The sequence below is a fragment of the Apaloderma vittatum genome, unplaced genomic scaffold (genome assembly GCF_000703405.1).
Source record: "Apaloderma vittatum isolate BGI_N311 unplaced genomic scaffold, ASM70340v1 scaffold8264, whole genome shotgun sequence".
NCBI classification, from domain to species: Eukaryota; Metazoa; Chordata; class Aves; order Trogoniformes; family Trogonidae; genus Apaloderma; species Apaloderma vittatum.
This window is the reverse complement of record NW_009714283.1, coordinates 1,863-19,917: the sequence shown is the minus strand read 5'-3', so window position 1 is coordinate 19,917 and position 18,055 is coordinate 1,863. Positions and strand designations below refer to the sequence as shown.

Sequence of the window (18,055 nt, the reverse complement as noted above, 5' to 3'; positions counted from 1 at the left end):
ACACAGAAAACACACACACAAAGAATGTGTTCAGGACACACACCAGGAGAGATGCTGGGTTATGTGACACTGCACGCAGAGGAGAAAGTATGCGGGAAAGGATCACAGAAACGTCAGGTGGAAGGGATCTCTGGAGATCCATAGTCCCACCTCCCACTTGGCAGAGCAGGACCATCACCAATACCAGAACCATGCACATCCTGGAACTCTTAACTGGATGATTTCTGTTTTTTTGTATACGGCTGTTAAGAGCTTATTAAGTGTTTGGGAATGTCTGCATGGCAAACAGCCAGGGAGGAGAACAAAACCCATCATCTCCAGGCCTTGCCTTCTAACTTGGACAAGCGAGCAAGCAACACTAGAGAACTGTCCCCAGAACACTGAGGAGGAAATCGCTCCCCCCCCCTCAGCATTTAATTAAGTGAAAAGGGAATTGTAGTCCAAAGCAAATGAAGCCAGCAGTCCTCAGGAGAAGGTGAAAGGGCACCTCCCTGGTTGGGGCCCTGCTGGTGGCACCCCTCGGGCTGTGCAGGAGTCCTTTCTTCTGCACTCACAAAAGAATCCAAGCGAGTCATTTAAAAGCGCCTCAGGGCGGAGCTTGTCACTAGATCAGGTTTGTCCGTTCAAATAACAAGGAAGGCAAAGCATAAAACTGCCTTCGATTTGAGACCATTTCATTCATGAAACAGAAACACCAAAAGCTTTGCTACCAAATAAACTTCGTCGATGGTTGAAAATGTCCCCACATGTCTCCTTGCAAAAGGGCAGAGCCAGGCAGTAGGGGTTCTGTGGCACAAGACACACTGTTTGCAAGGACAGCAAAGTTGAAATGAGAGCTGACAATTTCCAGGTCGTTAATCCAACAGCGCAAACAGAACCTACGTACCCATGCATTCAGGTGGACTAGAGACAAACCCCAAGTGAAGAACTAGACAAACACTACTCTTCTTTTTGTTAGGAGTTTTGAGAAAAACTTTTATAATCAATTCTCCGCTCCCTTCTACTCGTCCTCAGGATATGTGGAGCCTGGTGCTGGCTATGTTTGTGTTGCTAGCTGAAAGAACAGCAGAACATGCCAAGCATTTAATAACAAAATTCCAGCCTTGTGACACAATCCAGTAATCCTAAGACTGGAAACTAACCTCATATTTCTACTCAGCATAAAACTCTAATCCCAACAAGAGCACTGTTATTTTTATTTTGCGCTAACCTCTTCTAAAGACATGTATCTCACAGAGAAAGTTACACAGATCAGGTCAAACAGGGATGTGCTACCTATGTACGTACGGCATCTACAGATTGGTAGAATTATGGTAAGACAGAAAAAACTGAAAGTAGTTATGCTCCTCTGTGTGCTCTTGCACAGAACTGGTTGTAGCTTGGTAAACTGTTGTAGTTGCAACCACAGGTCTCCCAATGCCTTGGGACCTCCTCCTACAGAACCCTGCTATGATGAGGAAGCAAATATTCCCAGGAAAATTGTAGCTGGGAGCAAGGACGTGTAGAACTATGAAGTACCACAACTGCAAGTCGGTTGGACTTGATCTTACAGGTCTTTTCCAACCCTAGTGATCCTATGAAAGGAGCAAGGCAGGAGGCTTAGCCAGTGAAGATCACAGGTTCAGGCCAGGACCGAATATGCATTATTGACACGTCTAAAGGACTCATCAAAGCCTCTGCAAAGGGAGGAAATAAACTCTTCGACCCTCGTCGCTGTTTCAAACAGTTTGTTTTGATTGCTTCCACCACCAGATCTCAAGCAGATTCTCACTACTGCAGCTGTCCTGGCTTCTGCAAAGGGAGGAAATAAACTCTTCGACCCTTGTTGCTGTTTCAAACACTGTTTGCTTTGATCGCTTCCACCACCAGATCTGGCTTCAACATCAGTCAGGCTTGCAGTACAGAAAGTGCCATCAAACACCTGTAATTCCATTTTAAAACAGCTTTTACGGTCACTATCTGTGCTGCAGATGTGAGGGTGTGCCTGACAAAGCTGTAGCACAAGCCTGCGCTACATCCCAGCACAGATAGCAGAATCGCTCATCTGTCTCAGAAGTCACAGAAGGGCAGAAAAAATTGTGCCAGTGCACTGAGTCCTCTACAGCTGCAATATGCAACATATAAAACCGCAAATGCAAGTCTTTAAGGGGAAGATAGAAATAATATTACGTTAAGCTAGCAGAAATAATTTATGCAGAGGGTACATCTATTCCCAGAAGCACAAAAGGTTTATACACCTATTAAATAAACATCCAGGTAGCTACTGCGATTACTGGACTGCTACGACACGTAAGCATTTAACCACAGGGTTCATGCAATTTTGTGCTGTCTTGCCCTGGCACTGCAATGATTTCTGCAAAGCAGTCCTTTCATACCTAATTGTGATGGGAATATTTTGCAAAGGCCATTATCTGGCCATATTACTGTAGAGGATGTACAGAAGCATCACTTACAAAGAAACAAGTTTAGCTTCAACCCTAACTAGGTCACCTTTTGTACTACCCGGAAAGGCACTTGGTGTTAGAACCACTCTTACAAATACACATCAAAGGCCAGTATTGAACAACTGCTACAGTATTGAAGAACTTACTCTGCGAAATGACACGACGTAGAATGTATCTTCCCTTCTGCGAATAGCTTCAAAAAAATCTTGATAGCTCCTCGGAGAGGCATAATACACTTGCAGCTCATTCCTTTTGAAATAAAGAAAGGGGAATTGTAATTATTTTAGACAAGAAATAAACTTCAGTGAGACAATGACTTTAAAGAGCATTTTTTCAAAAAGAACAGCAGCTCTTCATCCATCGAGAGAAGCAGCACGAGGAATGTTAAACACAAGTAAAGACGTGAAACTACTGGCTATTTTTTGAAAGTTCAAGGTGCTTTAAAGGTCTACTGCAGGAAACTTTTCCAGGCTTGATTTTATTTATGCTTTTGAGGTTGGCAAAACCCTGCTTGCTAGGCTAGCTCAAGAGAAAAGAAAAAAAGTTTCAAGTCAACCTAAAGTATCTGAAAAATTATGATGACTTCTAGAGATAGATTTCAGCAAATTTTAGAATGAAATGCCGTTCTGAAATGAAAAAAAATCAAAGCCTTTAATAAATTCTTATTTTATTGCTGAGGATTCAAGCCACTCATATTGAAAGAGGTGCAAAATTACATACAAATAGAGCTTTTCATTTACTTTCAAGTGACAACCCCACGCTTCTCACACACCTTTTTTTTTTTTTTTTTGCGTCTCTGGTCAAGTCAAAGAATTGCTCTTGATTTGCAGTTTAAACAGTGGAGCAAAAAATAAGATATGCACATAATTCTGGCTTCTTTTCCACAATTCTCATCTTGCATATATCAGACACGAGGAAAAGACACTCTGTCTAAACTAGTCTAAGCAAAACCACTGGCAAGTTGTACAATCATGGTACTTATCCACTGTTTATCTTGGAAAGGTGAGAAATTCCCAGCCTGTACTGCTATCATGTACACTTCCCCAAGCCCATTCAAAAATAACCTATTTAATCAAATCAGAGAACTGCACTTACACAAACCATTAGCTGGCCCTTCAACCAGTTATTTGAATTCCTTCCCACTTTAATAACATACTGTCTGCCTGCAGTATTTGTGGCAAACACCGATCAGGCTATCCCTCCCAAGCTGTCTCCCAAGATTTTAAACTACGGTGGCTAACCTAGATTATTTTGGTATGTTTCTCAAATATACAAAACTATGCACCCAAAACAAGGCACAAATCTATCATCAAGTGATTTTTCTTGAGCAGCAGTAATAGCACACCATCATTATCTCCTCTCTTACGGCTAATCCAGCCCTGTTTCAATCGAGGGACTGCAGCTGCCAAGGGACTGGGGGTGTAAATCCTGGGGGATCAGAGGAGGTAGCTCTACCCCATATACCCCTGTTACGCGAGCGAGGAATCGGACCACATCCTTCACACACAGGAAACAAAGATTGGAGCTAATTTGAGCTCCATTACTCACTCACAAAAACACGTGGGCCCACTGACCCACCCCTGAGACTCGGCGCTGAAGCTCTGCTGCGATAAAAGGCATCGCGCCCACACAACGCTCACTGAAACATCCTGAAAACTGAAACAGGTCCCACAGATCCGTTTGCTCGCCCACACTCAAGAACATACAGCTAGACCTAAAAAACAGCCTTTTATAATTCTAAATCCAGCCATGGGAAAAAGCTGTTCCAAAGCACTTGGAAACCGCTGGGCCTTCGCGCAGCTCTCTGGGGTTCAAGGAACAAGTCCGTCACCAGTCCCACATTCCAAGCGACATCGGCACTACACCGTACTTAGTTTTGGGCATTGAAGAGGAAGAGTACCCACTACGGACTCCTCCACGAAAGGACAGGAGGAATTTAAGATCTGAAAACAGGTGCAAAGCTACCAGTTTTAGTAAAGCATCACCGTATCACAAGAAAATATCCTATTAACTTTTGTATATGCATCACAGAGCACTAGACTGTTACACACTTGCTTGTTTAAGGAAGCAAAGAGGGTGTGGGCTCAGTGCTTTTGGCACCAAGAACCACAATTTTAATAGCACAAAATTAAAAATTTAAAATAATTGGAGAGTCCCAGTTTGATATCCAGAGCCCTAAATCCACGCTTGCAGAAACTCTCATCAAAATGACCTCTGAAGAAAGCCAAAACAACTGAAGAGAGCTGAGGGGGTGGGTGCTAATGGTATTCTTTGAAATCATCTTGACTTTGATCTTTTGCCTCTGTTTTGACTTTAGTGCAATACTTTTCAGTCAGTCAATTTTCTTCTGGAATCCAGGACCAAGGTGACAACATTAGTATCATCAGTGCTACAAAGATAAATCTAGATCTTGCTAATGTCCTCCTGCTCATAGACTCAGGTCACCAGTAAAGGTGTTCTAGAAGGGAAACGTCACTCACTTTCCAGTCCCAGCACTAATATTAAAAATTGAAAGCCTTGACTCAATACTCCACAAAAAGGCACTTTAGTGCCTTTGAGTAGGAGGGTGGACTAGAGATCTCCAGAGGTCCTTTACAAGCTAAACTACCCTGTGATTCTATGATTTCATGGAGCATCTAACAGCTGATGGCTCTGGGAGGAACTGGAAGTCTGTTCTATGTTCTTAGCAGCTCCAGGACAGTCACAGCATGCAGCTGCCATGATTCACCAGTTCTGTTCATTTAAACATCCTTCGCCCCTCAGAAAAATAAAAAACTTACTTCCTTCTGAGCACAGCAGATGATCCCATACAGAGCTGCATGGTGTTGCAGACATCTAATAACCAAGATTATTTTTTTAAGAGTAATACAGGCACATGCTTCAAACTGCCTTATGCTATGAGGCTTGTTTGTCAAGTGTTTAGTTAAAACAGACATCCTCATCTGCCTGTAGAACAGTAAAAAGCTCATTTTCTTATTAGTCAAGACATATTGAAATTTGGCAGCCTGGTTTCTGCAACATTTGCCTGCAGCTTGCTCTTCTCTCTCAGGCTGATCCTGGTCTCAAAGGAGCAACGCAAACAGGATGGCTAGAGCTCTCTTACTTTCAGTGGGAACGTTTCGGGTGTCTTCTCACCAAAAAGTCCACTCTCTACTCCATTCTGCTTACTTCTCTTGGTCAATTCAAAGCAGAGAACATTTTAAACATTGTCACAGAAAATTCAGGGGAGAGAATTTTCATTTCCTTAAACTTTTCTCTCTAGTTCTTCCTGTCTCCAGGGAAGAGGGACAGGATAGGTACACAGGATGGGGGGCCAGGCAGAGGGAATTGGGAAACTCTGGGTTACCATATCATCTTCTGATCATCACAAAAAACCCAGAAGATGAAGACAAACCATCCAAATAACATGCAATGATACTTTGTCAAAATAATTTGGTATAGTGGCTCTACTCTCACTATCTCTAGATAATGAGAGACACCCTTCTCTTAACAGACTCTTTGAAAGCTGCTTATGAACCACCAATGTTCCTCCAGATTTTCCCAAGACAATTCCCCCTTTTTTATTCCTTAAAGATTCAAGTCTGTTTAGGAAGGGACTCCAGAGAGTGAAGTAAAGATTTTCTTAAGAATCATTGTTAAAATGACCTCAGGAGTGCGGCTGTGATACAGGGGTCCCTTTACAAGTAGTTCGAATCATTAGAAGCAATTATTTGCTAAGGGACATAAATTTGGTCAATAAACGTAGCTAGCATATGGCTTAAGAATCCTGACAACAAGGTGAAAACCGGTCCTTTCTACCAGCTGTTGGGGAAAAACCAGATTAATTAAGTAGAAAGTAATAACAAAGCAGTTGTTCTGCCTTACCTGAGGCTGGTGTCTGTGTAAGGCACGGCCATTAGCTGGGAATCTGCCTTCTCACTGAGGGAATTCTGAAAAAGGAGGAACAGAAGAAGACAATACAAAGTGAAAACTAAGCATTTCCTTGGTTTGGCACTACATAAAACACGATGCACATCTGTAGCAGAGAGTGAATATTTAAGGGGGTTAATCAGTGCCCTGAACAAAAAAGTAGTGAAACACGAATAACAGAAATGGTCAGCAATCAAGCTGGAAACACAAAAAAAGCTCAAGTGTTTTAATATAGCCAAATTTGAAGACACACATTCAGAGAGAAAGAAAGGAGGCTGGCACCATACACAGTAGTTGCACCTGTTTTGTCATCCAAATACAAAATTTGCTATCAGTGATGTCAGATTTACAGAATTCTTCTGAGGTCACATGTACTTGGCACCACTGCCAAAATATACTACCCGCAACACATTTCTGGCGCTTGAAACACTAGAAGCACCTGAACTTGTCCTTCTTAAGTGTTCTACCATTCTCCTCTGGACACCAGTGAGAAGAATCTGAACCTCAGTATTCAATAATTTTCTCTAGAAAAGTGTGGTATTTCCCACATCATTAAGTTTAATTCCTTTTTAAGGCTGTTACTAGCTCTTAAAATGAAACACTTTGAAAATTCATGGTCTTAATTTCTCCCTCACTTTGGTATAACATGTAGATTAAAGGGATTTAAAATGGGAAATGGGAGCACAAATCTCATAATTCTGTAGTCTTACAAAAATGTATCCCTCTAGCACAAATCTGAAAAAATGAAATAGAAATACTTCAACAAAACCAATCAGCTGTGCCCCTTAACCATGAGCCAGATGAATGTGCCGTAGGTTATATTCCTCTGCATTAACTGTTTGTTCTTATCCTTACATAGTCTTATGGAGAAGTCATAAAAGCCATTTTCAAAAACCTTGAACATATTTTGATGACTGCTAAAAATAATTAAAAACCTTGAGCGTGAATCCAAGAGCAGGAATGGAAGAACTTTGACAACATAATAACCAACCAAACCCAGCAATTTAGAATGGGAAGTGTTGGGTACCCTAATTACAGGCACCATTGCTACTTTTGTCTATAATGACAAGTGCAGACAAGTAAGAGAGAACGCTTTGTTAGGCTGTCTGAAATTATCTTGTCATTCTTTCGACTCACCAGTATAAACCTGCCTACCTGCACAACCCGTGCTTTCTGCTGTTGGTTATTTGACAGCCTTCTAGATCTTGTTCGTTCCACTTCATGTCTGTGAACCCATCCTCGAAGTTCATGGTTCAGCCTAGAAAGACTCAGAGCATTAAAAGATGTCTCAGAGAACAGTGTCAGAACTTTTTAATTTTAGTAAAAAGTTTAACTAGTCACTATACTATTCTTTTACCTTATGATAACTTGTTTTTGATATCAGAGTAAGAAAATATAAATGTGACATTAAATTTATGAGGGAATTTCTAAGGAAATATCTATATATTGTTTGGATCATGGATGTTTCAATACAAAGCAGACACAGTACTTTCTTTTGCCCAGTGAACGGTAATTTTAAAATTACTGGACAGACTACTGAAATTTCAAATCAAAAGTTGTTCAATTCAAGACAAAATACTGGTTAAGAATGCTAAAATACGGCCAATAAATAGGAGAGAAAGAATTAATGAAGTAAAATGGACATAATGTTAGTGACACACATCTTAGGAAAAAGTGGACCTAGGTGTTTTCTAGCAGTGAATAAAGCACATCTGCAATGTCAGGTTAGGCCTCCTTGCATCGGAAGCTGAAGAGTAGAAGACCATCTTTTATGTCCTTCAGATGGAACAGGCTTTTAACTGGACTTGATTTCTGTATTATGAGGACTTCTACATATGAATTGATTTCTCTTTTGAGTCACGAAAAAACATCCAGGCAATCACAAAATTGTTATTCCTAAACGACCAGTGTGAAAACTGAGTGAAAATCATTACTAAAACCATCAAAAAGGTTACAAAGATCCAAGTGAACCTCCAGTCTCCATGGCAGTAGACACTGGTCAGTGCAGACATTTCCAGAGGCACTGGCCACATATTGGATGATCACTCTGAATGGGCAATAACATCACCCAGAGCTGACAGTCCAGTAGCACTCACCCAACACACAATTTATATCCAAACTCTTAATAAAAGCTTAAATGCTCAGAAAAAGTTGTTTGTGCACCTGAGTGACTCGGTCCGGTTGATCAGAGGCCGACAGGGGGGTGGTGGTGGTGCAATATATAACAGTGGTTCTTCGGAGACTACCATCAGTGCTTTGTTATCAGATACAGAGCGTTCATACCTGGCCAAAAAAAAGAGAAAAAGGCATCAAGAATTCCCTTGAAACAGTTTTTTATGAACCTTAGACCAAATACAGAGAACAAGCACTACCATTAGCAAACCCACAAAGCTTACAGCTGCTCCTGTGGGACTTTTGAAACAGGTGAATAGCAATTTGGTCTCAGTCAGTTCCCCAGAGGGGTCTGATAGCACTCAGTGGGCAGTTGAGCATTAGCAGATGTTGGATGTCTTTCCAAACAGGCCAGATACTACAAGAAAACCCAGCCTGTAAAATATTCCTCATAATACTACGTCACGCATGTATTTGTCACTGTGACATCTCGCTCATTCTGGAGCCATGCAAGACTTGCTACAGAAATACCAAATCTATCAGCCACTAAAACCCTGCAGGCGTAAACACCAGGAGCTATATGACAACGGAGCAGCCACAAACTGTATCACAACCGAGTGGAGAGGATTTACATCTCCAACAGTCTCCAGAAGCTAACTTGGCTTTGATAAAAAGTGAAAAAATTCACAGCAATCTCAGCAACAAAGCGAAGACTAATGATCTTTTTTCCTGATGGCGCGTACCTCCTGAAGAGTTAACTACTTATCACCAAATACCTATTCTAAGCTCCTCTTTTGATAGGGTATCAATATGATAGCCTTAGTCCTCTTGGTTTTGACAGACTTGTAGCTCCCAAACCAAAATTCTTCTCTGAAAAATTAGGTATAAGAGCTTATGAAAGCCTTATTCACATTCCTCTCCCTTTCACAGCTTTCTCTCCACCCTCATGTCTGCTTCTCCTGTTTACAGTATCTAAAACTGATAAAGGAGAATATGCAGCAAAGAGCTCACGGTTTGCCAAAAAACAGGGTGAAAAAGTGAAAGAAGAGGAGGAAATAGAGGCACTAGCACATCCTAGGAGAACTGATCTAATAAGTCATCATATGAAACATGCCACATAGGACACAAGTCCTCACCACTGCTACAGCCTCAAAATGCTCTTGATTTATTGCCTTCTTTCTGCATGGCACAATACATCAGGGCTTTCTGCACATCTGTGCCTGGCTTTGTTCAACCAGCCAAAACACTCTACTGGAAAGGGACAATCGGATAGGATAAATCTTGTAAGGGGAAAACATGAGCTAGATTAGTCAAGCTTCAATCTGGAGACAATTATACGTTCACTTACGCACTGAATCATATAATGCTAGAGATCTAGGAAGCTTGAAAGCAACTACATAATTAAATAATGGGCAAGCATAAGGGTGGACTCAGAGATTTCTAAAGAAGTACAGTGCTAAGTTCAGAGTATGTTCTTAATTATGAACTTGCCCAGTCTTCAGCAACTGAGAAAATAAGTACTCTAGCTTGAAAAGTAAGACGAGATAGATAATGTGACAAACAGTATAACTATGCAAGCTAAATTAAAGATCAGGGAAAAGAGCAGGCAAGCGAAGAACTGAAGATCATGAAAATCGCCACGACATACATTAAGTTTATATGCTCTCTTCCACCACAGTCCCTAACACCATACAGCACAGACACGTGTACACTTCTGAAGCTCCACATATTGGATAATTTGGAGACATTTTAAAGCAACCTGGTAAACTTTGATAAATAATAATAATTTTAAAAAATAATCCATTTTCAAGACACTGTGTTTGTAAACTCAGTTGCTCTATAACAGCAACAATAACACAGGCCAAAAAGGTTAGCAAACAGAAGGCACCATTGTCTCTGCCACTTAAAATATGTTAAAGGTTTTCATCTCACTTATTACTCTTCTCGGGAATGATGTCCCCAGGTATTTTCTGAGCTGTGTTGGACTCCTGGCTTGCTGAGAACTCCAGAAGATTTCTGGTCCGGTGGTTGGAACTCGCAGTGGAAACAACTCCATTTGGATCCTTGTCAAATACACTGGAAAACATAATGACCATAGCAAAACAGATCACATACAGAAAGGGTCTGCAAGATCCTGTATTGTAAGACGATAAATATTCAGGTGGATAAGTTTCTGGCTGGTGCTGTGTAACATGGATAAAGTTTGCGCCATATCTAATGTAAAAACACGACGTCTTGTGTCATTATTACCGTCATTCAAAGCATTAGTAGACAGAAAAATAATTCTGATCTTTAGTTTTAATCGTTTGAAGCATTTTGATGGTCTGGTTGTAGCCTAGGTCTGCAGATAAAAAGAAAACTGTCTGTATTCAAATCAAAGTATCCTTTAACTTTCATCAGCCTCAAAGCACAACTGACATGGTTTATATGAATACAACATGTAAGGAAAACATAGCTACCTAATTCCGTGCAGCTGCGAGCCTGCAATATTATGCCAGACATGTAACAACACTGTACACAATCCTACATATGTTCAATTCTACTTGGATTTAGAAACACCGGCAGGGCTCACAACCCCATCTACCCCCCCGGTGGCAGCAGGTCGGGGTCCCAGATACCCTTGTCCTTCTGGTTCTTGCTTGCACTGATTGAAGGATCTTCCCCAGGGGCTGCTCAGCCAGCCGGCCACGCAGCAGCGCAGGAACGCCTGCGCTGCAATCCATGAGCAGCATTTCATGTGTGAGCTGGAAAAACGAGCTGGAAATGACCCCGATATTTGGGATTAACTGCATCCTAGTTCAGAAGGATCTGATCTATAAGTGAGAAATCTTGAAAGCACAAAAGCAATACTTCAAGATATCCGGAGGTTAGTTTTTTGCTCTTTCGTAAACATGGGTGCTCCCTGAACACATATATTTAAAAAATCAAGTTCTAACCTTCGCTGACAACAGCAGAGCATGACCAGCAGCAACACAGCGAAAATGCAAAAATGGCATAAGACCCCAGTGTGCTGAGGTCTTTGCTGGGCACGCCGATCGCTCTCTAGAGAGTACATTTCAATTCATGCCCCACCTCTCCTGTGTAGCAGAGCATAAACTCTGCAGGGGAAAGATGTAATTTTCCGACTTGGTACATGGCATCACTTTTCAACAGGCAGCAAATTCAAACAGTAATAACAGAGAACAGCCAGAACTAGCAAGGAGGGCAGATCAAATACTCCACAGCTAAGCAGAAGGCACACTGATGAAGTCGCCTGGCAATCCCCTCCCCTTTGCCAACACATTTGCACTCCTGTTAGCAGTAACCCAGGTCTGCCCGTGAGTAATTGTGTCACGTTCCACAGAACCACTAGAGCCAGGGCAATCCCAGACCCAGGCTGACGTCGCTTGGACTGCCTCCTCTCCTTCAGGTTTCCAGGCAGCAGCACAGAATCAGGGCAGAAAAAAATACTACAGACTCAGTTTTCACTAGTGACTGCAGGCAGAAAAGTACTTACAGTTTCCTTACTGTACATGTAGACCAGCATCCAAATGTCTCACTGCTTCTACTGCAGAGCAAGGAAAGCTGGATGGTTTATTAAAAGCCTCATAGATCAGGCAACAGCAGCCTATCCACTTTTACAGGAACAATCTCCACTACCTACTATATTTTATGAGCTCGTGCTGCTTATCTTCCAAGGAAAGCATCAGCACAGCTGGTAGCATCTCAAACCCAGAACCAGAGCGCAGAACTAAGGCTGATGCTTAAAGGGATGCCAGAAGTTCCTGCTGGAAGTCATTCAGCTGTGAAATGTCCCTACTCCACCTAATCCGGAGCTGTGACAGCTAAAAGCATATGGAAGCTGATTCACGAAACTAAAAACATCCATTAGAAGATCTGAAAGCTGTAACTCTCATGCAAACAGCTCTTCCACAGCATGAAGTGCATCGGCCATGCAGTGTGTTGATGGATCTACCGGGGCTGGTGTTTTTTCCTATTCTACTTCTCTCCTTTCCAGTTCAAAATGACATACTGAATCAGAGCAATTTTCCATGTCATTATTTAAAATTGACAAAAATCTCATCAGCGGAATTGTAACAAATCTGCTTTTTTTTCCATGATGGCTCTTCCTTCCTATTTGCCTCATTTTGCAAAGGCGATTCTTGTTATTTCAGGTTCCAGCTTGGCAAGGTGACTCGTCTGAGGTGAAGTGTCACATGCAACACATTGCTACTCCAGTTCACCCTGAACTCTAAACAGAAGTAGAGAAATCCAAAACAAGTCCATCAAGGAAAAAGATAAGCCCCGCTCTGCAATCACAGCTAATCTTCACGGTTTTTAGTTTACTTTTATTTTAGCTGTAACAGCCGCTCAAAACCACGTACACCTCATTTTATTATATCAGCTTTAACAGAGAGGAAATGTTTATTTTCTCTCCTCATGCTTAAAACACCTTAATCTTTTAACCAAAATTGAATTTTCACTTTTGGCAGCACCTGACTATGGGAAGTTTCAACCTGACATCTCCAGTAGCAAAAGACAAAGGAGGGGAACACAGTACATTTTGCTGTCCTTACAGCATAAACCATGGCCCCTGCTTCTGAGAACATGGGCACCAACCTGAGGACAAAATAAGGTATTATATATAGTGTTTATTCCAATGCCTTTTCCTTTATCAGGATTGCTGTTTTCCACAAAATGCTTCTTTTGAAGAAGGGCTAGGAGCAATTTGTGCCTTAAACTACATGGGCTACATTCACCTCCCTTTTCCCATTAATTTTTTTTCAGACTTTGAAGAAGATCAAAAGCTTCCTTCTCAAAGTCTCAAATATGTCTAATTTTTAAAAAAAAAAATACACATTCACTTTCCTTGCTCCTTTGCTTTGTGGCAGTGACCCAAAGCCAGAGCAACTTTCATTTTGGAGAAGGAAAAACACTGCAACTTGAAATACTGCCCTGCTCTCACCTTCTAGTTACTTGGGGAGTTTTGCTATTTTTTTCCCCATCTGAGTAGACGATGCTGTTGTTCAGTTGTAGCATTTCTTTCCATTCCTTTCTCCCAGGAGAGGTCTCTTGTGGAGTTTGTAAATAGGGCTCCATCTTCAGGTAACAGATAGGAGAAGAGATGTCGGTAATGGTCTATAGCCTCAGACTGCTCATTCTCAAAAACCCTTCATTACCGAGTAGGGACGTGAGGGTATGACATGGGATATCACAAATATTCCTCCTTTGACACCTCAAATTGACACAGAGGGAAAAGTATAACTAGAGACCAAGGAATCCCTTTAGCAGCTGGGATGAAGGATGGACTCCGCCTGCAGAGCTGCACCTGGGAACACATGCCCACCTGAGGCACAGAGCTGGACACGTGCCACCACAGCAACACAGCCTAGAACACAAAGAGTCCACAGAGCAGATCCCACCACTGGGACGCTAAAGATAAAGTCAACGTTGAGCATTTAAAAACATCAAATAGAAGGGGCCAGAAACACTAAAAAAGAAAGGTAGATGAGCTCATTCAGAGAGAAAAAAGTTTCTGAAAAACAGTATTTTAAGCAAAGATATCAATAGTTGCTCAAAAAAAAATGTTTTAATATGGCAAACAGTAAAAGCATGGATGATTTTTTCATTCTGTTGGGCTACAAGATGCTAATTTGGAAAAAAAGAGCACTTCAGTGCCCTGAGCAAGTCCTACTATTTGCAGGAACTGAGCTGACTGCCCCACATTAAGTCAAGGAAGACTGAAGCTGAGAAGCAGCTTCACTGGACACCATGATCAGTTAGATGTTGGAAGCTTGAACCTTTTCTGTTTGGCCACACTTGGACACCTGGGGTGCTTTGCAGCCTGCATTTGGACATCCCCAACATCATGAGCGTTAAAGGTTTTTCATACAGCTACAAACACCCTGTCCAAGCTGGCTGAGCTATCGGCTTATTTAACATGCAAAACCAGATCCAAAGGAAAAAAGAAAGAACCACTAAATACTTCATGCAGATGTTCGTTCAGAAGTATAGATAAATTTGATTATAGGAGGGAAAAAAAAGCAACACTCCTGTCATGGTTTCTGCAGGCATTCAACAGCACCTGATATTTTAGCTGTATTTTTACTTCTTTGGTTTGAATGTCAGTTTGATAAATATGAAAGTGAGTCTTGCCAGAAGCCCAAACTAAATTTCATCTGGCTGAACAAACCCCGTGCACTTCAAGTTTAGAATACTGACATTTAAGTTGTACAGTAATTTGTAGACAAAAGCCAATAGTGATATCATTACAAAGAGTTTTCTGGGGAAATAACCGTCTCCGAATATGAGCTGGGATGTTTCCAATGAGCTAAGTTGACATTGCAAGGAGACACCAACCAAGGACCTTGTCCTCTTTCTAACCAATTCCAGACAAGGCTGCCACAGCGCCAAATGCTCTCTGCAAAGTATTTCTCTCTTCTTTTTCCCTGATGAGGGCACCATCTGCCGACAGCAAGGCACGACCTTCTCCTGCCAGGCTCCTTCAGAACTACCCTTTGCCAGTGCTGGGCTGGGAAGAGGAGCCCAGCTGCTTTCCTCTGCTGGGGAAGGTGAGGAAAGAAACCTCTGTGCTTTTCTTGTGTTTTGCTTTCTCTAAAAAGCAATTTATTTTTAATAAAGCAGTTACAAAAGAAAGTAGGAATAGACACCCAGATAATTTATTTTTGCTTAGAAAATGAAGTTATTCGGAAGGGGGCTGGCCTTTATTGCCAAAGCTCAGGCAGGCCTGATGCAAGCAGTCTCAACTTCAGTGTTCATTCAGGGCAAAAACCTACTGCATTTCACTGCCAGCCTGGCAGAAGAACGCCAGGAGAAAAGGGTAAGTTATCAGTGAGTGTATCTGGCGTTCTGCACAGGCTCTGCAACCGCACTGGCAGCAGCGAGACAAAGCGAGTGAGCACAGCCAGGCCACGGCACAGCTCTGCCAGGAGGAACATGTGGCTGTGATCAGGAAAGGAAGGAGGAAGGAATCACTTCCTGCTCCTGCAGCTGTCGTCTGTAAGAAAATCAATTTTATTCAAGCACCAAGAGAGGTTCTGAAAGGTTTGGAACCTAAACCCAAGTTCAGACTACTCAGCCTGCCTTTTTGCTCTCAATTTCTCTCCTTCTCTTCAAGGAGAAACCTCAACCTAAGACAGAAGCAGTTTTCTAGCTGTAGGCCAACACAAACGTACACTCAACTCAGCACTGAAACTTACTCTTCCAGGTGTCACAAACATTGAAGCCAGTTTCTCATATTAGGAGTCCTAAGAGCCACAGATGTCTTCTGGAGCTTCTGCTGTTTTTTCTAAAATACTCAGAAAACACCGTATCTCCTTGGCAGCCAGAAGGAGCTGGCTAACTCGGTGCTGTTGCCTGCCTCTTGCCCTCATCTAATACTTCTCAGATTCCACCAGCTCGTCTCCAGTAGCGTGTAAGAAAGGAACACCCCATTGATTGTCATCGTCTGTGTATGTTTGTTAGCGCGCTTCTGGTATACATCACACGTAAATCCATTGACCTCCTGAAGATATATGAAAGGCTATTGAGGCTTGCAAAAAGAAACACACCTTTTATATCCTTCACCGAGTGCAAAAAGGCCCAGGATTAGATGGAGTGAGAGTAAGAAACTCACCCTGTCAAACAGCCAACAATTTGCGGTTCTCTGTTCTCAGACCACGTTTTAGAGATGCTTCAAGCAGCACAAGTTTAGGCAACACTATCCAATCTGCAGCTGAAGGAAATCGTGGGCCCCGGGTACAATGTTTAATGCTCACAGTTCAGGCTCAGCTGGAAGGTGACAATAGCCAAGTGAGGAGCCTGGCTGGGCAGTTCCTCCTCTGTTCCACTGCAGACCATTAGTGGTTTCAACTAACCTGCCTGACTTCACACTAGGATGGAGCAAGGAAGGAGAAGACACAGATTCAGAGAATATCATTAAGGCTACAGGAAAAAAAAAATACAGCATTCAAGTTGCTAGTCACTGCCTTTAATTTGAGGCAGGTGCCAGACACTGGGGTTTAGTCTGCTTAGCATGTATTATTCAAGAGGTCACCTGGGGTGTTTTCAAAGATGCCACGATGTTGCTTGATCTCTGATGGAGCTCACGGGCCAGTGGTGGGATCCAGACCGTACCAAGACCCTGGAGCAGGACCAGCTGCTGTGTGTGCACCGACAGACCTGAGCACACAACGCTCAGCTCCAACATCTCGGCAGCAACGCAACACTTGCTGCACCTGATGTTAGGGTAACGAGATTAGCTCCTTGGCCCACACAACTAACGCTCCCTTTACAGGCAACTACAAAATTTTTTCTCTAACTTTCTGACATCCCACCACTGAGGTATCCCTAGGTTCCGGCTTGCCGTAAAATGACCCTTTCTCTTTAATCAAGGAGCCCAGCACTGAAGCTCAAATAATAGAAAGAAAATGCTGCTGAGTGCACCAAACCTCAGAATAATCCTGCTCTCCCACACACCAAGTCAAGATTGCCCAGTGTGAGTAAGGGCTCAAAACCACATTGCTCGCCAGGTGAGCTCCAGGGTAGTGCTTTCAGCAGCCCGAACCACACAAGCTGAGCAGGCTGCATCGGCAGTGATGAGCAGCCTGCGGTCAGGAGGATGCTCACCTCAGTGCTTGTCAAAGCCTCATGTTTTGTTTAGTTCATCCTCGCAAACAACAGACTGTGACAGCATGCAGCTGAACAACCCTTGGGTGATTTCCTCATTTTTAGTAAAAGATGATTAATCTTACCTCCTTTTTTTTTTGGTTTTTTCCCCTTATGTTTGTGCTACCAATCCAAGAAACAAGACACACCCCTAAGTCTTTCAGGAGTCAAAAATCACTGCTACTTCATCTGTTGCGGTCGATGACAGCAGCAGACAAATCATGCTTCTCAGCTACTCAAGCCAGTGTCTTTACTTGCAGAATGCTCAGTGGATCTAAATTATGAAAATAGATTACTCAGTTTCCAGGATAGTCCTGGAAAGTAGAGGAAAACCCATCAGGACACTCTAGAGAGGAACAGCAGTGAAGTCTCCACAAAAGGCCAGCAATCCTAGCACAGCTGCTGTAGGTCAACAGGACACAAGAGATTTTTAAGCAGTAGCTTTACTTAGCTGCATCAATCACTATCTCAGACATCCTCCACCATAAATACAATTTCAGAATTTTTGGTTACATCACCAAGCCTGTTTTCCAGTTTGAAAGGGGTCCCAGCCATACAGAGGTGGCCAACTTGTAAGAAAAATCAAAATTAATAAAAAGATCACACCACCTTCTCAGACCTCCTGTTCCAATCTCTTTGCAGATCTGCCTTTCCTCTCTCCAACTTCATATTTTTGTTAGTTTTTTGTCCACTAAATATCTGAAATGGTAGCTAGGACACATTGTGGCTGGCTGGCATCTTTAGAAACGCTCTAAGACTATTGTCAGATGATGACCACCACATAAGCTTGAACAGACTGACTAGGCAGACAAAATAACTAGCTGAACATTTTTCATGGCAAAGGAAATAACGCCAGGGCCACCAGCAAGTACCTGGCTTACATGCTTTGCTGCTGCTGACTCAAGAAGCAGGGACACCAAAAAATTCACCTTATGCATCTTCTG

At 42.3% G+C, this 18,055-nt stretch overlaps 1 protein-coding gene across 1 annotated transcript in view; it reads right to left on the bottom strand.

Moving 5' to 3' along the window:
- LOC104273367 (cyclic AMP-dependent transcription factor ATF-6 alpha-like) overlaps positions 1 to 10,541 on the bottom strand; it is a gene marked incomplete at its 5' end in the record, with an annotated part of 52,029 nt that extends 41,488 nt beyond the window's left edge. The window contains 6 exons of the mRNA XM_009868685.1: positions 2,591 to 2,693; positions 3,199 to 3,207; positions 6,309 to 6,373; positions 7,509 to 7,611; positions 8,517 to 8,636; positions 10,398 to 10,541. Of these exons, the coding sequence (XP_009866987.1) occupies positions 2,591 to 2,693; positions 3,199 to 3,207; positions 6,309 to 6,373; positions 7,509 to 7,611; positions 8,517 to 8,636; positions 10,398 to 10,541 (544 nt within the window). The remainder of the gene's footprint in view (positions 1 to 2,590; positions 2,694 to 3,198; positions 3,208 to 6,308; positions 6,374 to 7,508; positions 7,612 to 8,516; positions 8,637 to 10,397) is intronic.
- Between the last annotated feature and the right edge of the window lie 7,514 nt (positions 10,542 to 18,055).